The sequence below is a fragment of the Sinocyclocheilus anshuiensis genome, unplaced genomic scaffold, assembly GCF_001515605.1.
Source record: "Sinocyclocheilus anshuiensis isolate Anshui unplaced genomic scaffold, SAMN03320099.WGS_v1.1 scaffold1114, whole genome shotgun sequence".
In the NCBI taxonomy this organism is placed as follows: Eukaryota; Metazoa; Chordata; class Actinopteri; order Cypriniformes; family Cyprinidae; genus Sinocyclocheilus; species Sinocyclocheilus anshuiensis.
Window position 1 is genome coordinate 567,404 of NW_015540838.1, and position 24,071 is coordinate 591,474.

Consider the following 24,071-nt stretch of genomic DNA (forward strand, 5'->3'; position numbering starts at 1 on the left):
TAGTTAGGTTTTGACACAAATTTCACGATTCGATTCGATTCTCATTCACAAGTTTTGATTCGATTCGATTCAATATTGATTATTTTTGGATATATATCAGGTACAGTACTTGTCAAATTAATTAACTAATGCTGTAAAATATACATGAGAGTCATTTGGTACAACATTACTATAATACTGATGGTAAAAATGGACTGATTTCTAAGCTATAGCATACAACTGTTAAAATTACACAATTCAGTTTTTAAAATAATAAAGTTACAATTACATAATATTTCTACTTCAATTCATTTTTTTTTTTAAATATAAAAATTTAAATGGTGGCTGTCATAAAAAATTGATGGATTTATTCAAACATAAATTAAACACAAGAACAGTAAAAATTATAATGAATATGTTCAATGGTGCATATATTTAGCAAAATACCCCTCTGTACAAGTTTATTTTTCTGGCTGACTAATGAGTTTATGGTCACCGAATATGTTTGTTTCTGAGGTAAATGTGACGTTACGTGACATTGTTTACAAGACTTTATATTGAAGTATTTGCGCGGCTGAAACACTGACTGAGCGATTACATGAGACAGGATACAGATTGTAAAGTTGTACTCTTTCTTTCAACTTGCCTTCGGAATGTTTAGTCATGTTTATTTTGTGTTGAAGCTGGTATTAATGTGGAGGAGATGATCAGTTCACGTGCGCCTCGCGCTGCTGTGTCTGTTGAACTGAGGCACTACAGCGATCTGTCACTCCACTTTAAACAGCGCCAAAACGGCATTTATTGTTTGAATACTGCAATACAATGGACATAAATTGAAACCTGGGACTTTGTTTCATATTAAAAGCACCAAAGCACAATGCTTATTGCGATTTATTGGATGGGAAGTGTCCTTCAATGTTCCGTCCATTACCTGAAAACAGGCTACACTAATCGATTCTTGGGATTTAAGAATCAATATCGTTCCATAAAAAAGAGAATCGATTAATATCGAGATATCGCTATTTTTTACCCAGCCCTAATTATAATCAATACATTTTGAATATTAAAATTCTATATTTTTATGTAAAAAATTAAATTAATCTATTTAAATGTTACAGTTGAATTACAACATTCCGCATGAAAAAATTATAAGCATTTTGAGATTTACAATTAAACTACTATTTTTTTTTTTAAGATTAACTTTGAGTGTTAGATGATGGCAAAGGCAAACTAAATGTAAAAATATAGTAAATAAGCTGCACAATTAAATACTGGAGAAATTAAAATAATAGAGAAATGAAAATAAAATCTAATTATCAGCAAGTACTCATGATTTAAAAAAAAAAAACTACTAACCAATATGGAACATCATGCATCCTTATATCTTACCACCTGTACTGAGAAAATCCTATTTCTGACTACTTTGAAGATAATCAAAATTGTCTAGGTGTTTGTGTGGACCACATCAAAGCCTGTCTGATTTTCAAAAAAGAGAGTCAAAACCATCATAAATGACATAAAATAGCATAAGAGAATGACATACTGGTACAGGGCATCTGTAGAGGGTCAGAGTCTGCACGGTAGTATCCACTGCGGCACACACAGTTGGTTGCACCCTCACTGGTGGTACGGCTGTTGATGGGACACTGGAGACATTGCTGGTCCCCTTGAGATGCTTTGAAGGAGCCAGATGGACATGCTGAATTAAGAAAAGTAGAGACAAACTATAGTCAACGGTAAATCAGAATAAGCAAGTCATTCATTTAGGATTTGATGAGCTTGTTTTAAGATGCATTACACATACATACTGTAAATGTCTGGAGCACATTATCATCACTCTCACTCTCATTAATGTCTCCCCACATTAAGCACATTTTCTTATAAAACAGCCATCTTTATATTTCTGTTTGGAACCAAAAGGAAATGTAGGAAGTGAAAGCCCTCATAATGCATTCTGATGGGCCTCCAGTGCAGTTCTGAAGCTTGGTCTCGCACTGATAATCTTTTGTTTGGCATACAAAGAGCCGAATGGCACTCAGATATATCTGTGGAATAAACTAACAAAGACCCTGTAAAATCACAGCACAGTTTTTCCCTGCTGCCTAGTTTTACTGAAAACAAAATGCAAATGTGCTCGTGCTATTCAGAATTCTTTTTTTAAATGAAGAATTTAAATACTTTTTGAAATCTTCATTTTAATAAGGTCTGAACTGGATATTTAGGCATTGATTATGATTTTGTTATTTGCTTCACAAAGAATCTGTCTTGGCAAAAAAAAGAAAAGAAGATGTTTACATGATAATGTAAACAATTTAGAAATAGACCAACTTTTTAACTTTCAAATCAGGAAATACAGGCCAGCCACCTACCCTTGAGATAATAAAAAAGCAGCAGTAAAGGAATAACAGCAGTTTTAAAAGATGCTCAAAATGTGAGTAATGTGACAATCTGCCTGCATTGAGAGTATGACGGGGAGCAGCAGCTAGTCCGTGAAATTATGATCACAACCATTCTTGCAGACTGATTTGCTGAAAGTATTAAAATAGAAAACATTAAGTCTATTATATCTTTAAAGCAACTTTGAAATAATACATATTATGAAAAGTGATATTTAAATAAACAATAATAGCAAAAAAACTGATTTCTTTCCCTTCAGTGTCATCCTGTTGAGAATCACAAGAAGGTAGCTAAAAGGATCATTTGGATCACGTTTCAGCTGTTTCTGTCCATATTAAGAAAGTCAATAAAGTCCAAAACTTTCAAGCTCTAAAAAGGACATAAAGGATTCATGAAATTAATCCATATGACTGATATATCAAACATCATCTAACGTCTGGCCTCACTGATTCTCACATTACATGCCCAAGAACATGATGTTAGCGTCACCATATTTAATGGTCTATGTACACTACCATTCAAAAGTCGGTAAGATTTAAAAATGTAATTTATTCCTGTGATGGAAAAGCTGAATTTTCAGCAGCCATTACTCCAGTCTTCAGTGTCACATGATCCTTCAGAAATCATTCTTATATGCTGATTTGTTGCTCAAGAAACATTTATTAATGTTGAACAGTTGTGCTGCTTACTATTTTTTTGGAAACTGTGATACGTGTACATTTTGTTCAGCGTATCATCAGTGTAAATGACAGATTTCACCTTTTTGGGTGAACTATCCCTTTAATTGTAAGTTATTGGTCCTAGCAGCTGAAACTGACATATTTACATTTTTAGTGAAGAGTCAAGACATACTTTGTGAAACTGGGACTCTCTGGTGAACCGGGACGTTACCATATTTATAACTTTTAATATATATTAAAAAATGAAGACTACACCATCCAGCCATGTGACTGCAGAATGATATGTTAAATTCATGCAGCATTTTGACAAAACTGAAACTCACACTATTTCCCAGTCACAGACTGCAAGACAGACAGCATCCTTTATTTGCTCACACCAAATTGGTCAACAGCTGCCACGTCTGCCTGTCGGCCAAAATAACCTCAACGCTCATAATAATACAAACGTTTGTACCACACAGAAATAGCCCACTGACTCCGACTAGAAATAAATCAAAGATCGAGGGTAAATGTAATACGTGTCACATATGATATGTGCAGGTGCAAAGCAATCAACACTTACCAAGAGCAAAGTGTGTTCTAGGAAGTACAATGAAACTCATTCTATTAGCCTAATACCCCAAATGGCTTTGACAGTAAAACATTACTCTTGGCTGGCACTCTCAGCCTATGATTGATGACAGAACATTCTCTTTCTGCCAGAAGGAATATAAGGCTTCCACGCTCACACATCAGAGTGAGTTAGAGTGGTGGACGCAGTGAATGAGGTGTTGGTTACCACTGAATGAGGCGAAGTGGGTGTGAGTGACAGTGTACAGAAGTGGAATTAAATCTGTGGTACCACAGGGCTCCACAATAGAGCCTGTCCCGTGTGAGAGGGAGAACGACAGCAGAACAATATGCCTGGAGTATATGACTGGAGTATTTAAGTAGGTGCTAATGGAATTCTGGGAGAAATTGATTAAAGACCTTTGTGGCACCGCACATTTTTTTTATAATCTTACATATCTGTTTATCTTCATTCCTGTGAGCAGTTGCGCTTTTTTATGAGGCACATTTTACAACAGGGAAAATCACAGTAAACACTTTATTGCCTCAGTATCCTTTGGTGAAAGACATTTTCTTGCCTCTTAAACACAAACTCACTAATTTAAAAGTGTGTAATTTTGTCAATGTTAAAATACTTTCTTTCTCTTTTTCCTACTTTCTTTTCTTTCTACTTCTTCATCTGAAAATGCAGAGAGAGCTATAAGCAAGACATTTGTAGGCAGATTCTCTCAAAAAATTTAAAAACCATGGGTCGGTTTGTTTGAGAATACAGTATACAGTATAGTTTGGGGGTGGGGCAGTCTGTCTGGCTGACCAATGGAAGATGAGGGGAGTGTTTGGGAAACCTGTTTGAAAACCAGTCATTTTTGGAGTTATTCCATTTGGAGATGCACCATGTGAGTGGTGGTGATTTTGATTCAGTAAACAAATCTTTGTAATGGATTGTGTTAAAGCGATAGTTCACCCAAAAATTAAAATTACCACATGATTTACGCACCCTCAAGCCATCCTAGTGTATGTGACTTTCTTCTTTCAGACGAATACAGCTGGAGTCTAGCTTCCGCTAACTTTGTACGCGCGTTCACAAGAGAGTGGCGTTCCAGTGGATGACGTAGGACATAGGTGTAGCTTAAGCTCTGGTGAGAAGTGACAAATGCGGAAGCTCAGAGGAGAGAGCAAAATGGATGCTTTTATGATGGATGCTTTAAAATCTCAACCACCATTCACTGCCATAATAAAGCTTGTAAGAGCCAGGACATTTTTTAAAAATAACTCAGACTGTATTTGTATGAAATATGAAAGTCATAGACACCTAGGATGGCTTGAGGGTGAGTAAATCATGGGGTTATTTTCATTTTTGTGTGAACTATCCCTTTAAGTGAGCCTTAAGGTGCACTCACATTTTCCAGTCATTTCAATAGGTACCCGCAGAATCAGGAATTTAGCGCATGCGTGAAGCATTTTCAAGGGAATTTTATGCCGAACTTGCATTGTGACCGCTCCTTTAGATTACATCATTGCCAGTAGGTGGTGACTTATTGAGTTTTATTGACTCATTAAATAAACAACTGACTTACCAGAATTGTTCAAAAACACAGAATCATTCACATAAGAGTGTCTTATCCTTTATTAAAAGGATGGTTACATTGATTTATCTATCGAAAAAGACAAAAATAGCCTAAGTTAATTAGGTTTCAAAAATATTCTTGCATCATTTACTTTGTGAATCAGCATCAATCATTTTTACATATTAAATAACTAGGATAATTCTTCCGCCTAAGATTGACTCATTTTGCACTGAATGAACAACATGCCCCCCTTCATTCGGCCGATTCTCATTCATAAATGTCCCAATTCGAGTCTTGGTTAAACTCGATAACGCCAACTCATTCACCAACAACATGTCCTAATCTGTTCATTTAGCTTACTAACGAGATGTCCTAGTTTGTTCAGTGTTTCCACTCAGAGTCTCGTTCAGACTCGAAACATAGACTCATTTAGTGCTTTTGCTCAGGAGGTCCAACCAATGAAATGGTCTTTCACAGTCCACACTCAAATACTACTGGCTCATGCTATAGTCAGTCTTTGAGGGTAGGAAAAACCACCAAAGTAGTCACACGTTTAAAAAGGAGAGACCTATGAGTCAGTGCATGGTGACTAAATGAGAACGATTCATTTACTTAAAATGATTCATTCACAAAACACAGAAACATCAATAGTTCTGTAACTCAATCGACAATAAATGTCTTCAAAACATGACAACTAAAGCCACAGCTAAATGCCACTGAGTTGCAATGACTAAACTGCAAGTAAGCTGTATTTTGAAGCTTTTATGGTAAAAGCTTTTTGCATCTCCATCAATCAGTAGGATGAATCAAGCTTATACTATATGACTCCATCTTCAGACACTTGGTCGCTTTATAAACAAGCTGCTCAGCTCAAAAACCACAGCCTGAGATCACAGCGGTTGACAGTGAGGAAATTAAATCTGCAGGAAAGAAAAAGGTCCATTTTTTCTCAGACAATGCAGAGACTGACATCACGGGCCTTTTTCATTGACAGACATAATTTCATGCAGTATAAGATATGGATGCAGTCTTTTGTAAGCCCTCTCCAACAATTTTCTTGGCCAACTTGAGGCCACAGATGTGTCTGTAACCCTACTTGGCAAAGCAGGCGGTTGGAGAGACATTAATATCCATTAGAGGCGCCGTGTCAAGCTGCTGAACTCATCTCAGGATTCACACAGGGGAGTTTCACTTGTTTAATGGGGGTGAAGGACTGAACTCATCTGTGTTATACTGCCTGTCATCTCCATATCAAGGTGAATGAAGAATTTAAGTTACTAAGGTAATTTTTCCTTGAGCATCCATGTTTCATGAAGCCTTCAAAAGCAGCAGCATCATTTGTGTTCGAGGAGTTTACTCTCCAATGAAACACAAATGTTCCTATTACATACAATCAACAGACAACTCAGTCCTGTACTTCAATTTGTTTAGGATTTCAAACTTGCTAAGTAAAAAGAGTAAAATTGTGAAATAATACACTTTTATACAACACCAATTCTTACGTTACAAACTGCAAAAATATATTTTTCGGAAACCCATATGACCTGCTATTTAAAACGTACTGTGTCACACATTTTATGTTGACTGTCCTGAACATACATTTAGCAAAAAATAAAGAAATAAAAATAAAATAACTAAACAATCATATTTTCAATGCCTCCTATAGCAACCTCCTCACTGTCACACTACAGGAACCTGAAATATCAGCACAGTGAAGGTACAGTCACAAGCAGCCAGACAGCATATGATGAGCTGGAGTGGAACGGCTACCCAGAGCACAACTGTCAGTAAACACACTATGAAGAGCTCATCTCAAGAATGTATAAACAATCTCCACAGTGAGCCTCCACTGATGCCTCTAGATGCCTGTTAACACTTAGCAGGAAGTCCACCAAAAATCAATTACATCCACTAATAGAATCTTTTATTTGCACATGCTGTGTGTTTTTGCACCCGATACAGTAAATGAATAATGAAAAAGTAACATGGCAAACATGCCCAAAAACTTGAGGAAAACATTTTCTATGTCAAAACACCACATTTTGCAGACATTTTGCAGAGTGCTGGGTTGCAGAAATACCTCAACTGGCTCTTAAAACATCAGAATGTGCACTTCACGTCTGGACATATGCCCAGTTATGATGCTCTTCTAATGATCATCCTTTTATGAATTAATGCTGTCCAGATGAATAGGAACTGCACAAACATTTATTTTAAACAAAATGCTGTGGGTGGCAATAGTGAAGCACCAATTTAACCAGGCAAATTATTTTGTGCTGACTTTTGTGACTAAGGTAATTGTTTGTGGATTACTTGTGGATTAAACTTGAGATGCATTATTTGATCTTATTTTTCACAAAAAAAAAAACATCAAAACCACTTTAAAACTACGATATTTAGAAGATATTAATTATATATATATATATACATATATATATTAGGGCTGCAAAATTAATCGAATTTCTAATCGCGATTACAATTATGGATGCCACAATTACGTAATCGTTCAAAGTCCACTTATGTTATTCTGCACGCTTAAGATATGTTTTTTTCTTTCTACATGTTATCTTAAGGGTTTTTCCATTGTTTTAGTTTTAGTTTAACATTATAATACCATTCATATTTTTACTTTTTTTATCATTTAAAGAAGAAACCAATCCGATGTATATTTGACATTTGAGGCTTAGCATTTAACAAAATACAATTGGGTCTTAATATTTTGTTCTATTTCTTCCAAGGTTAATTTCTCAAGAAAATGTGTTCATAGCATGATCTGCTATGTTTGGTCTAGAAATTCGCAAGTGCATATGTCTTCATAAAAAGTCAAGACGCAACAGCTTGAGCAAGTTGAACACTAATGCACTTAGAGCTCCTTATAACACTGAAGTCACTGAAGTCTCGTACTGTACATTCTTACAGAACAATGACAACAGCTGTAGCATGTTTTAGCTCACACCAACATCTTGTTTTCATCCTCAGACATGGTCATTAATTCCCACCATTGTGTGAGGGAACTCTCCCAGACTTTCATCACCACGGCTGAGCGCAACAGAAGATTGAGATTAATCTTGAATTCTTATGAGACGGCCGGGATTACCCAGCAGGACAGGACGGAGCCTGGGAGGCACCAAGACAGGAATCCAGCCCCTCTGTATCCAGAGAGCCAACATTGCCAAACAGCGCCCAAACTAGGCGTGTAATCGAGGGGCACCTGGCCAAGACACATGCTTGAGAGATCTGAACATACACCACAAGAATAAAGCAAAGGAAGCTCTAGAGAGTAAAGTCATTTACAGTCTCTTTCATGCCTTATCATCACTAATGTCTGGAATCTGAATAATTATGGGCCACAGCCGGACTGAGTTGAAGGACATTTAGGGTGTACAGTCCAGAGAGAAGAGTTGAAGGACATTTAGGGTGTACAGTCCAGAGAGAAGAAAACAACTCCTTAAAATACTGACAGGCTCATTTAAATAACAAAAACTGATCTTTTTTGTTGTGTCTATGGAAAATGTGTTCTGGCCGCAACATTAAACACTCGCTAGACTGTGTTGGATTTAAATCAGAAGGAGTCTAATTTTTTGGAGTGACAAATGTCAACATAATCTTATTAGTAATCATATGTAATTGTATGTAAAGTGTTTTAGAACACTTGCATTTTTGTATAAACATTGAAATGAACATTAAGAAAGTACTGACAGTATCTAAAATGTAATGTTTACTTGTATAAATTAATGTAACACATTTACATATAAATACATTAAAAGATAAACCGTTTTGAAATAAGTCTCTTATACTTAATGCTGTTTATTTGATAAAAAAATACAGTAAAAACAGTAATATTGTGAAATATTACACTCTAAAAAATGCTGGGTTAAATACAACCCAGTGCTGGGTAAAATAGGGACAAACCCAGCAATTGGGTTGTTTTGACCCAGCGGTTGGGTTAAATGTTTAACCCAACCTTCTGGGTAGTAACCCAACCGCTGGGTCAAAACAACCCAATTGCTGCGTTTGTCCCTATTTTACCCAGCACTGGGTTGTATTTAACCCAGCATTTTTTAGAGTGTAATAACATTTAAAATAACAGTTTTCTATTTTTAAAAGTAGGCAAATTTATTCCTATAATGCAAAGCTGAATTTTCAGCATCATTACTCCAGTCTTCAGTGTCACATTTTCAGAAATCATTCTAATATGCTGATTTTGTGCTCAACTGTATGAATGAATAGAAAGTTCAAATGAACTGCATTTATTTGAAACAGCAATCTTTTGTAACATTCTAAAAGTCTTTACTGTCACTTTTGATTCAATTCAATGCATCCTTGCATTCATTTCTTTCTTTCTTTTTTAAATTTATTTACAGCAAACTTTTAAATGGTAGTGTATCACAGTTTCCACAAAAATATTGAAGAGCGAACCCTTTTTCAATATTCATAATAATAATAAATGTTTTTTGAGCAGCAAATCAAATCAGCATATTAGAATGATTTCTGAAGGATCATGTGAAACTGAAGACTGGAGTAATGATGCTGAAAATTCAGCTTTGCTATCACAGGAATAAATTACATGACACAGAAAAGAGTTATTTTAAACTGTAATAATATTTCACAACATTACCGTTTAACGTTTTACTGTATTTTTGATCAAATAAATGCAGTCTTGGTGAGCATAAGAGACTTTTACAAAAACACACACACACACACACACAAAAAATCATAATGATTCCAAACTTTTGATTGGGTATATTTAATAGAAGTTATTCATAAAGGTTTTTGCACACATATAAATACTCTTATGGTTTAGATACTAGGGCTGGGTTTTGACACAAATTTCACAATTCGATTCGATTATCCTTCACAAGCTTTCGATTCGATATCGATTATTTTGGATATATGTCAGGTACAGGACATGGCAAATTTTCTCAAGGAAAAAAAAATCTCTCAACTAACGCTGTTAAATATACCTGAGAGTCAATAATCTGGAAGGTTGAAATTTGCTGAATGCTTTATAAACACTTAAAATATACTCAATAAAGTTTTTGTAATATTAAAGTTATAATACTAAATTTAACTTTAAATTACATTAGTATATTTTTACTCCAATTTGTTTTTTGAAATATAAACTTTTAAATGGTGGTTGTCACAAAAACTTGATGGATTTATTCAAACATAAATCAGATATTGAAGAACAGTAAAAAAAAAAAATTATAATGAATTTGTTATATGGTGCATATTTAGTAAAATGCCCCTCTCTAGAGTTAATTTTTCTAGCTGACTAATGAGTTTATGGTCACCGAATGTGTTTTTCTGAGGTAAATGTGACGTTACGTGACTTATTGTTTACAAGCTATTGTCTTCTTTCTGCGTTTGAAACACTGATTGAGCGATTACATGAGACAGGATACGGATTTCGGTAAGTTGTACTCTTTCTTTTAACATTCCTTCGGATGTTCATTCATGTTTATTTCATGCTGTAACTGCTATTAAAGCGGTTTCACGCTGCCGCTTCTAACCGAGGCACTACAGTGATCTGTCACTCCACATTAAACAGCACCAAAACGGCATTTAATATTTGAATATTGTAATAAAATGGACAGAATTTGAAATCTGAGACTTTGTTTCATATCAAAAGTAACAAATCACAAAGCTTATTGCAATTTATTGGATGGGAGGCGCGCTACAATGTTCAGTTCATTATCTGACAGGCTAGACTAATCGATTCTTGAGATTTATGAATTGATATCGTTTCAGAAAAATGAGAATCGATTAAAATCGAGAAATCAATATTTTAGGCCAGCCCTATTAGATGCTGTCAGTACTGTTCATTGTCGATACATTCATTTAGCACATTTTCACATTTAAACGTATAAATGCGTGTAAACATTAGCCTACATATGAATACCATGCAATCAGGCTGGAAATATTCAAATATGGCAGCAAATGTATGACAACCATCAATCAAACAACCATATTCTATTAAATAAAGCATTTTCTGTCAGTGCTTTTCGCATCATGACAGGACTCTCCCAACTAGCACCTGATACCCACAGACAAAAACACACCTCAATTGCTTCATTGTGACTGCAATATAGGAGCACTCAGAAGTGCCAGTGTGGATTGATTTATTTGTGAGTGTTATTTTTTGATCCAATTTACGTTTTGTTTTTACAATTTTGTGCACATCAGCTCTTTGCATGTGTCACTGATAAATGTAGGACGTACACAGACACAAAAAGCTTTCAGGCTGGCTCCAAGGTTTGTTACCTCCCCGAATATAGATTTTAGTCACACTATTCCTGTACAGAGCTCTACTATACTACAAATGCAAAAACATATTTACATTTTCAAGGCTCGGTGCATTACTACTGAAAAGGGCAAAAAAGAAAACCCTTAACACTCCAAGTTTACCAGCCTACCTATTTCCCTCAGAGAGTGATTTTGGTTTTATTCATTCAAAGTATTTGGTGTTAATATTTCAGTGCCCTCAGACGCCTCAGCCTCTGCTCTCCAGGGAGCTTTTTTTCTGCTGACTGCCTCCATTGTGCCATGACTGACATTTCAAATGTATTCATTTCATTTAGAGTTGTAAATATTAATGGTGTCAGCTCCATCTGCTAACCTCTACCTGAGACAAAGACCCCCATATTCATAGAACAAGCTCTTTTATGTGACGTTATGACACCCGGAGCAGATCTTACTGTGTGGTGTCAACATCATGCATCTAAGATGCTCTATGTTCCTTTTGTGAGGTTGTCAGCCATATCTGAATGTGTCACTCAGCGGCACTGCTGGGGACAGAGCTAGCAGAAAACGCACGGCAACAGTTAACAATGAAGCTGATCCGACACTGATGAGTGTTTTTAGTGGGGCATTTCAATCGTGGGTCTTCAGTATGGATTCTGTAAGCATTCAGACGATGATCCAGAGGCTTGATAAATAACTTCTCCAAATGACAAAGGTAAATACGCTTCACACAAGTAAACAGCTTTATCTAAACAACGGTCCAGAGTAATAAATCAATTCAGGGTGGCTGCTCGCTAAACCTCTTAATTGTTTGCAACAAGTCAATAATGCTAATCTTGTCCTTTGCCTATACAAAAAGACATTAAGAGGTTAAATATACATTTATCAAATATACATTTATACATTTCCCCTTGGGTCAGCATGCAAAGTCAAAGCTAATGCGTCTTGTGTCAAACTAGATAATAGGAAATTGATAAAATGCTAAATTAATATACTGTTGGAGAGTTAATGTTATTATGGAGATGATAAAGAGAGAAGATTAGCAGTATAGTGTAGAAAAAATTCATTTAAATTGACTGCTAATGCAGCAACTGTTGCCAGTGTTTTGAGTCAGCCTTAACAGCATACTAAATTTAAAGAGATAGTTCTCCCAAAAATTAAAGGTCTGTCATCATTTGCACACCCTCATGTTGTTCCAAACATTATTTTTTTTCTTTATTCTTCATAATAGAAAAAGATGTCCAAACAGCACTCGACAACACTGACTTTTATTATAAAAATTAATGAATGAATAAATAAATAAATGAATGAATAAAAATAATAGTTATTGTTTATAATATTTTGCAATTAAACATTGCAATTAAATATAATAATATCATCATAACAATAATATTTAAAAAACATTTAATTATAAAAACATTAACAACAATAATAATAATAATGCAAAATATTTCATTCTAAAACAAAAACAATTAATAATAATAATTATTATTTTTGTTGTCAATATTTTACAATTAAATATTGAGTAATTTAAATGTATTAATAATCCTAATAATAACAATCATATTTTAATTAAAAATATTACATTATAAAATATTTAAACATTTAAATAATTACAAATTTATTTAATCATAAAATATAATAATAATAATAATAATATTGAATCCTAATCCTTGTCTTAATTTATGCATGGCAACATACAACATGATGGCACTGAGGAAGGGTTAATACCCGAAAACATTCTGCACCTTTGCACTTTTTTGTACATATTTTTGTGACCTCTGAGCAATAAATGTAATAAGCCTTTTTGGCTGAATTTGGACAAGTGTGGATCTCTTTCATCTCTACATTTTAACATACTACTGATAAAATGTATACCTTGAATGCAATGTAAGCTGCTTTGGATAAAATCATTTGAAAAGGCATAAAAAGATTGAGGATTATGCATAATATACCTATGTTAGGTTAAAGTGATTTAGCCCAAAAATACAAAATAAAATGTGATGTGACACCATATTTTTGCGATTTGTATATATTTCTTTTTATGGGGAAGTAGTCCTTGTTCAGCCAGAAAGAACAGATAACATCTCTGAAGGACGTTGGATGCGAGGAGGAGACTTTTGCCTTGTAACCTTTTCATGACATGGTCTATTTTTAGAGCTACAGATCTATGGTCAGTCTTATTCTCACAGGAATATGCATTCATGTTTGGTCAATGTTATATTAAAAGGACTGTTGCTATGTGTCATTTGTGTATGCTATAAGTATGCTAGGTATGCTAACTGCATGAATCACATGTCGCAATATGTCTTATGGAGCATGTCAATCATTAGGGCCATAACCACCATATACATAGGCAATCGTGACCTTAAGGCATTCCTTAAAACAGTTACCTAACAATATATTAGCGATTTTTCTGTATGTCCATCACAAAGTTAGCTGTTACTAATATCCTGCTGTGTTAAAACAAGCTATGTTATTTTAAAAAATGGAAAAGTTCAATTATCACACTTTTCTAAGTAGCCACAGGTATGTGCAAACTATATAATTTTCATGTCTTGTTCTCTACATTCCCTCCCTAAATAATCATCCGTAAATGTCAACCACCCACATACAAATGAGAACTACATAAGGCTAATTTTTAATACTAATGTATATTTACTTAATAGATTCAGTAAGCTGATGTTTGATTTTACAATAAATTCTTTTTATGACATTTTTTTATTGCTGGTTGAGAAGACAACAAAGAAGAAAAATGGATAAAATCCCATTTCAACAGCAGCTCTTTCCAATCAGATGGCCGTTGGCTGAGTTTGGGATTCAGCCCCATTTCACAGCTGCACAACTGAGACCTCACATGCCCTATTTCTCCGTGCCCCCCGCACAGGCCTTTTGTCACTCATTTAAGCAGGTGTACTAATGTGTGAACAGAAACGACGATGGGCAGCCTGTTTTAAGCGCCATTTACGTCCCCATGTAGGTCAATTAGCTGTGGTTTGACACGCTGGAGGCTTCTGAATTACATCTGTGACATCGTGCAGCACGTCATAATCTTGCCCACATGTATAATCACCATTCTTACTAGGGCTGCACAATATTGGAAAAAAATTGACATTGCGTTATTTTGATTTTCTGCAATATATACTGTGCAATATGAAGAAAATAAAGGAATTTTCACCATATGACTTAGTATGAATAGCTTTATCTGGAAATAGTGGAAGTTAGTGGGGTGATTTTAATGAGTGCATGTGCATAGGAAAAAAATATTTCTATATATATATATATATATACAGTATATATATTTTTAAGTGTGAAATTCTTATAGGGCTGAACGATTTGGGGAAAATTTTTAAAAAATGTGGGTTTTCATATGACAAACCTCTTTCAGTAACTATTTCTGAGTTTAAAAAAATGTTAAAAAATTAAAAAAAAGAGTTTTTATAGGCCACATTCCCACTGTTTTTAACCAATTCAATATGACTTTCAATGAAATAGAAATATTAAACAAAATAATAAATATATTGTAATAATACTATAAAAACTGTAAAGTAAAAAAGTCAAAAATATTTATATTTTACTATAAAATAATATTATTAATATTTATATCTTAATTTCCACATGTTCAAACAGTAAACCATCAAGTACAGTCGTGGCAAAATTTGGCAAAACACAAATTATTATAACAATTTATGTCACTGCCAATACTTTTGGCCAAGACAGTATTTATTTTTGTGGGTTCCAAGCAAACCAAAATATGTGCGTCTGGTTTTAGAGTAAAGCTCAAAACGGTGTTCCTCTACACGCAAGCAACATATAATATCCATGTCTCAGAATGGCTTGATTCACAGTAAATGAGCCAAGCCATTCTCAGACACTGAAAACACTGTATCACAAGCTACACATGTAAATGCCACACTTAACTCTGAAACTGCTAAAGAATATATTTATTTAATTAAATCATAACCTGCCAGATTTGACAAATCGCACTAATGACAAATTGTGATATTGAATTTACTTCATATATCATGCAACTAACTATACGAGTAGCATACTGTGCTAAAAGAAATTACTTCTGTGTATGGGCCTACATAAAAAGGGAACAAAAAAGCCCTACTAGTTGACTTTTTTTTGCCTGGCCAGTGAAACGTTTTCTTTCATGGTGATGTGCAAGGAGGAGAGACACTGACAGTCCTCGTTTCCGTGACATTGCCTGGCTGCTGGAGTCTGATGGATGAGCACTGGACTCCTGAAGGGCCTTTGATCAATGAGCCCCTCATCGATGACAACAGGACACCTGCTTCCCATCAAAGAGACGAGGGCCAGGCAGCTCCGGTGTGGACATCCAGCTCTCAGCATTGATTAACCCCGTGCTCCACTGAAGCCTCATCTTTTATATCCATGCAGGTTTTCATGTCTCTCAGAAGGAACAGGAACTGACTGTGGACAGTGTGTACTCGCTTGCAACAGTAAGTTTAGTATTTGTACCGATTGGTATAGAGTAGACCATAAAAAAAGCTGTTGTCAAAAAATTTTATTTTTTATGACAACATTTTGACTGTAATGCAACAAGCAACACAGTCGGAGAGCTAAAACTCTGACTTGCCCTTATCGTAAGCCTAACATCTTTAGACACAAAGGTCAGCTGAAAAACAATGCGCTTCAATGCACAGTCCAATACACGCAAAGCACTTCTGCCTTTAAAGTCTTTAAACAAACCATGCTGAATGCTGACATAAGCTAAATGACGAACAAGAGTGACATACACACCAATAAAAAAGTGCAAGACACAAGGCATTTTTTATTCAGTTGCATCATAAAAATCTTACAACATTCATAAACCCAATAAGCTCAGATATGGAATGATTATGTTAAGTATTTAAACTCTGAAACATGATTCAAGACAGCGCTATTGATTTCCACATCTAAGCAAAGGCTTAACAAATAAATAGTAATAATTATAACCAGAGCCCGACCGATATATCGTTTTACCGATATTATCGGCCGATATGAGCCTGCCGATATGACATTTTTTTTTACAGAACATAACGCAGATAAAATGCTTGAAATGGTGTAATTACTTAGTTTGTCCAGCAGAGCGCGCTCCATTGTTTGCTACTGGCGACCTGGATGAAACGCTTTAAAGCTTAAGTCTATGGAAAACCATTGAAACTTTGAACGGCCATATCTCCGTAACGGCACAGCAAATCCACACCAAATTCGGGGGATCCCTTCAGCTCTAGGAACCCTCTCGAACGCGAATCGAGTGTACTTCTAGAGGCCCGCTTTCGAATGAGACCATCGCCGTGTCGATAGCCCGTTCGGGAGTTAGGGGTGGTTAAATTTGCGGTCCGGCGCCGACCGATCAAGTGATCCCGGGGGGCTAACGACACGAGGAGGGTGGCGTTTGATAGGGCTCCTCGAGCTGAAGGGATCCCCCGAATTTGGTGGAGATCCGCCGGCGCATTCGCGAGCTTGTTCAGGCAGCAGCATTCAAGCGTTGTCTTATTCGACCGTAAGTGCCCTGCGAATTGGATTACACATGAAATTCCGCCATGATTCCAGTTCCAAGGGAATGTACAGGTTACATTCAAAGGGCATTAAAGTGTGCTAGACGTGAATTTATTTTGTATTTATTTACAGAGGTATATTATGTCACACTTCTCTAGTAAGTTTCGTCTGTGTGTGGTGTGTGAAGACAGTAGCGCAAATCCGTGAATGAATGTTCCCAAACGTTTGACTGGTACTGTACTATAATATACACAAAGAATATCGGCCGATATATCGATATATCTGCCTTTTTTTACTCCCTAATATCGGTATCGGCCCCAAAAAACCCGTATCGGTCGGGCTCTAATTATAACTTAAAGGAAACAGACTAACAGATAGGTTTGTAATGAATCCCTATCAGTAAATTTTCAGTCAACCATAATATTTCGAGAAGGTACAGTATATGGCACTTTTCACAAATATGTACACTGCAATATCCCATGACATTTTAAAAAAACCCTTAAAGGAACAAATACATGGATTTGATTTTTGTGACCTATTAGATGTTTGAAAAACTACTATGCAAAAAACTATTATCTACTATTTTTGTGGTAAGTGTCATATACTAGGAGGCCTTCACACAGGTTGTGAAGTCATGGAAATTATAATTCAGAATTACCTACAAACAACAACACACAATAGTAGCACATTCAGATAGAACATAACAGTGTAAGCATTACTTGGAAATAGTCTGAATGCATCTGTTTAAATTCATGGTTTACAGACATACATAAATAATGGAAGATTAGAGTGGATCAGGACACATTGAGGTTTTTCACAGTAAGGAGAAAGATCAAAGAGCTGATACAAGTCTGGCCTAAAGGGACAATCAATAACAATCATCATCATCATTTGCATAACTATTCATCCAGCTCTAGTTACAAGCCAGTTGCTAGTGAAACTTCTATATCTCAGCAGCGGTCTATCACAGCAAGCCAAAATGACATGAAAACAAAGTCTCACCACACAATAAAAACATTTTATTATCATCATCTGCATCATCTTAGCTAAACAAAAATGGCAGTGAAGAAATGGTCAATCTCTGTCAGTCAACTCACTAATATCCATGTTTTGTGAGATACAGAATGACGAAGCAATCCAATCAAATTCTCAATAATCCACTACTGTACACGAGAGAAAACAAAAGCTGTGGATTAATGGCCCGGCCTTGCATGACCACTTACCCTTCTTAAGAAGCATGAGATATATTTTTTAAGGCTAAAGCATTTGATTTAGTATCTAGGGACTGTAACATAACCCTGCAACTCAAGGGCGAGAGGCACACCTATAGCATCTGTCAGTGCGCAACTAAAATATGCAGATATTGTATGTGTGTGATTTTCCATAAATACCAATCTAATTTTGTTTCTGTATAGCTCGGCTGCAGTCTCTTTACATCCAGTGCTGCAGTGAAACAAACTGAAATACATCCTGTGTCACAGGAACAAATAAGGTAGCAGACGACCTCCCTGCAGCAATGTGCTGCTGAGATTGGATTAGAGAGCTGTACCTGATAAAGTCAGTTCAGGAGACAAGCGCCAGCGCCCTTCTTTACTGCCATGCCCAATAACATGGTTCATCTTTGGACTTTCCAGACCCTACATCCACAGCACAGTCTCACTGCCATATATAATTATATCCAGACATGTACAATAACAATACCTTGTGTTACGGTGAATGTGTCATATGTAGAGGTGGAAAGTAACTAATTACAAATACTTTCGTTACAGTACTTGAGTACATTTTTTCTACTTTCTTGAGTATAATTAAATTGTGGTACTTTTACTTGAGTAAAATAAAACTAAAGTATTCAAGCTACATTTATTTTTCACCAAAAGAACAAAGTAAAAAAAGAAAAAAGAAAAAAATATATAGACAAAGTAGGGGCCGATGGAGAAACAGAGCGAGCCAGCGTTTGACGGGCACTTTTCAAACTTCTGGGGAGGAGCCCTGCGCTTCAGCCAATAACAGACAGGTCTGACTCTGGTAAAAAAAACAATCAAAACTTCCAGTTCAGCTGCGGGGGCGGGGCATTCAAACCTAGCTTTGCTTTGACTGTCAATCACTGGTGTTGTCGTTTTGAATCAGCATAGCGTTTCAATATTTTAATGAATGTGAGCTATGCTCTGATTTTAAATCGTAATGTTGTCAGCTCCTGAAATGGGTCATACCGTTGATATTACACAGCAGTATAAGCAAATAGAAACTCGGTTGATAGAAGGACACAGTTATTGCATGGATGGAGCAAGAACAATGTAAGTGTGTAAAATACATGCACACAGTTCAATTGAATGGTAAAAATCGCCCTCTTTAACCATGTAGTTAAACTAAATGTACGAAGCTAAAATAACCTCAACATTAACAACAACATTGAAATAAGAGCGCATACTTTTTTATGTGCATCTGCCTGATAGATCAACCATGATTTATCTGCCAATCAGATGCGTTTTAAATCACTTTTTCTGTGTGCCTGCTTTGGATGTGTGAGCACATGGGCGAAGAAACAATTTTAAATACATTTTAAGGGCTTTTGAAAACCTAGAGTTATTCAGCCAAGAATAACAACTAAGTTAGATAAAAAATTAAAGTACCGGGTCTTTTGACAACACTAGACCAGACGATTTATTCATATCCAAAACGAGACGATGTGAACATGCAGTGCATGTTTAATTTATACTCGAAGCTAGAGGGCGCTCGCACAGAAAGTCCAAAACGGCCTAATAGAAGTAATATATAATAACTTATGATGTGCAGGAAATCCCTAATATGGACAAAGGCATGCCACTATTGCTGTAGCTAAAAAAACAAAACAAAAAAAAGGTCATTTCAGCTAATTGACATAACATTTATTACAATATAGAAACTATTCTGCCTTATGTGTTTGCATAAGCCAATCCTAAAATTGTCATTAGGAAAACAGAAAAAAAATTATATAGAATACAAATGATTGGTTATCGTCCAGCAGTGTATTTGATTTCTTAGCCAATTAAAAAATGTGCCTGGGGTCCACCTTTGTTATCATAACAAACTACACTTTCAATGTGATTTTAAACCATTCAAATCAAGAAGACTCACAGGCTGTTTTCTCTGCTGCATACACATCCTTGTGTAAATGTTCTTTAGCCTGTTGATTTTCATTCATAGTATTCAGCTAGCTAACTATGAAATATTTAACAATAAGATGATATCCAAGATTTTTTTTTAATTTATTTATTATTATTATATATATTTTTTTACCTTATTGGAACCGAAATTAGGAATTGACAAGAATTGGAATAATTAAAATTCAAACGATGCCCAACCTTACCCATACCCCATAAAATTTTTACTGGCACCTTTCTATTCACACTGTTTTAGACCCTTTCTTTTCTTTTAAACCTTCACTTACCCTTCTTTGCTTTTGCCCTCCTTAAAAACAACCACATAATGAATGTACTTTTCAAAATTAGTTATAAAACAGTTTCTCCTGGAAATAGGGATAGGTAGCATGTTTGCTTAACATAGCATCAAACATGACAATTTATGAGACTAATATCCAAAATCATTAGTTTTGCTCCAAAATCACTATATAACATCAGTCGTGTTTAAAACCGTTAGCTTCTGTGGTTCCATGTTGCTTCTTATCACAGTGAGACAGAAAATATTTTTTATAAAATTCTATACTGTGATACAAACCATGTCAATTAGCATTACATTGCAATTGTGTGTTTATTGTCTTCCACGTTTCATCAGTCAAAGCGTCTCTATCTGCATGTTATTTAGCTGTAGTGATATCTGATGCATTTGTCCATATAAGGGATTTCCTGGGTCCTACTTGTGAAACAGACATGGGTGTTAGGATTAGGGTTAACCCTGCTCCATAATGCTCACATCGTCTCATTTTTGGTAAAAATAAAAAAAATAATACTAAAGTACTAAAGTACTAAACTATGCAGTAACTTGAATAGTTTTTCAGCAAACTACTTTTTTACTCTTACTTGAGTCATATTATTTTTCAGTACTTTTACTTGTACTCAAGTAAATTATTCCTTAAGTAGCAATACTTTTACTTAAGTACAATTTCTTAGTACTCTTTCCACCACTTGTCATATGCCTGATATTCTAGAACCATTTCCGATGTGATGACATTGAAAAAGCCCAAGTGATCTATGTACTGTTATATGGCCCATTCTACAGAACTGGTGCAAACTGCTGTCCTACAACCAAAAAACACATTTAAGCATTTAAGTATTCAAATCTTAGATGTTTACTAAGATCCTTCTATTCTCTATTGAAACCCACAATAATATTTAAAATATTAGTAAGCTTAATATATATAAAATCATCATCTTTTTGATTCATTTAAAATGTGGTTCAAAAAAAATATTTATTTTATATTTTCTTTATAAATTACGAAACTTTACGTAAAAAAATGTCATGTCACTACTGAAACATGCATGTTTTAGTCCATTGGCTGATACTGAAATTAACTACAACACCTACATTTATGATCAGGAAATATTTATGTGTCACTCTCTCTCATAGCTACAGGGTGAGTAGATAGTAGGGCTGTGTATCACCAGCAAAGTCATGATACGATACGTATCACGATACAGAGAGCCTCTCTCTCTCTCTCTCTCTCTCTGTGTCGTAAATGAACAGTTAATTAATCACACTTTTCTGAGAATAGACTTGAAGTGGAGATCGCTAAACTGCAAGCTAACCGGTGTCTTCAGAAAGCAAATGTGTTTATCCACAGTGGAGAGAGAGCGCGCGTACACATGGTTGCCAGGTTGACAAAGATAAGTAGCACACTTAGCAGAAAATCTGTGTGCGACTCTAAGGAACTTCACTACCGAAAACCTTTTTTTCTGCAATTAAGCACACTTTTTTGGGAGTTATTCCATATTTAATTTTTATGCGTGTACAACTGTTCAAAACTGTGCTGGCTAACCATGTGCTGATTAGCATCTTTGAGATAGGTTCAAAAGCATCTAAAATTGTCACTACCGAAACAGTCACATGTCATCACTGTTTCGGTAGTGACAAAAGGGAATACATAATCCTCATATTTGGGGGAAATAAACAAAATTTTAGTTCAGTTATGCACATTTTTTGTATTTTAGTATGTTTTAGTAGTGTTTTAGTATGCAAGTTAAAATTCTGTAATGTGATGTGGTCGCTACCAAAGCATTACTGTCACTACCGAAAATGTGCAGTCACTACCGAAACATGGGATGTTTTGTCAAAAATAAAGTATACTGAATTATCAACTAAGATGTTATGATAGTTTTTGGTTCAATGTATATTCAAACTAATGAATCCTTAACTTTGAAATCAGTATGATCAGCTTTTTGCCTTTTACAAAGAAAAATTGGATTCAAAATACAACAAATCTCATAAATTACATTTGAAATATTGTTAAAAATTTAATTGTTATTGATTTACCTCTGAAAAAAATTAATAAAATAGAAAAAATATATATTTACAATGTAGATGTAAGCAAAATCTTAATAGGTCAATATAACCCTTCTAATTAAATTATTATTACTGTGTTTCGGTAGTGACAAATTTGGGGAGAGGACAAATATTCCAAAACTTTCTAAAAATACAATATGAGAATTACCTGCGCAATTACTAGAAATGTGTACCTTGGATATTATACACAATTATACAATTTTTTTTCCAAGACGTTTCCAACTCTGACTTTAGACCAATTCTGTAGAATGGCCCATATAGAGCTGGGTATCCATACTGATTTCCTTTTTCAATTCAGTCTTGTTAATTAAAACCATTTAAATAAATTTTTTAAATGGAAATAATGCTGAAATAAAACAAAATTGTTAGATGAAAAAATTAAATGCAAATTCGAAATGTTGCCTTTGAAACTAACTGAAACAAAACTGTTTAAGTTGAAGTACTAAAATCAGTAAAACTAAAATTCAAATAAAAATAAAGCTAAATAAAAATATATTTCAAAAGTTACAAAAGTGCTTAACAAAATTACTAAAACAAACTAAAATTATATTGGAAACTGAAAATGGGAAAAATATATTAATAAACATTAATACTATAATAATACAAAATATTTTTAAATACTCTAATAGTATATAATTAATACTAAAATATCACTGGTTCAATTCAGATTTCATTCAATTCAATTACTTTGAGAATATTGCGGTTAAAATGTCTATTTTGCTTTGAATATATAGGAAATATTCTCTATGTAAAGCACGGAGAGAATATAAATATTCTCTATGTAAATCTATCTTTTTTTCCAGCCCATAGATCTCTATACATCAGGAAAAACATCTAGTCATGAAGGTTGAAGTAAAACTGAGGAACAGACAGACACTGTGACCCCAATGTGCTGGAAACAGAGGGTGTTCGTATTATAGGGATGTAACGGTATGAAAATTTCTTATCACTGCATTATTACAGCAAAGCGCGTGATTACAGTACTGAGCCGCTGCAATGGAGCAGCTCTAATGCTATTAAATTAAAGATGATGTACCATAGAGCAAAAAAATGAACAGTGAAAGTAACAAAAACTTGTAAAATACATTTTAATGGGCATAATTAAGTGTGAAAATAACCAAAGGATATACAGTCAAACCAAAAATTATTCAGAGACCAGATATAATTTTTGATATTTTTTTACTAGTGGGTGCAGGACACTATAGTTCATTTATATAAGTGAGGATAGCAAAATAAAGTAATTACATACATTTCTATCAAAGTTATCTAACATTATCAAGCTGAATTTGCTGAGTTTAACTCTGAGTTCTTGTCATATTGTATTAACATTTTCTAAACTATAGCGAATAAACTGTGATAATGTGAGAAATGTTGAAGGTGTCTGAATAAATTATGACAACATGACTGACAACATTTTTTCTAACAGCATGTTCAAATATCTAATGTAAATGTTCAAATAAAGCTTTGAAAATAATAAATTTCAGCCTTTAAATAAACAAAAGGGGTAAGTCAAAAATCGGCTTTACTGATAAGATGCGCGGTAACTATCGCATGCGATTAATCGTGCAGCCCTAGTATAAATGTATTATCTGCTCCATAAATAATACTAGATACCTTATTGTTTAAATGTGTAGAATCCACATAAGCTTGT

The 24,071-nt window shown here is 34.7% G+C and overlaps 1 protein-coding gene across 2 annotated transcripts in view; it reads right to left on the reverse strand.

Annotated features, from left to right (window-relative positions):
- The window catches only part of LOC107687404 (ephrin type-B receptor 2-like), a 69,503-nt gene that overhangs the window by 19,055 nt on the left and 26,377 nt on the right, over positions 1 to 24,071 (reverse strand). For both annotated transcript variants that reach the window (XM_016484723.1, XM_016484722.1), the window contains exon 4: positions 1,523 to 1,678. In XM_016484723.1, coding sequence (XP_016340209.1) covers positions 1,523 to 1,678 — 156 coding nt within the window. The remainder of the gene's footprint in view (positions 1 to 1,522; positions 1,679 to 24,071) is intronic.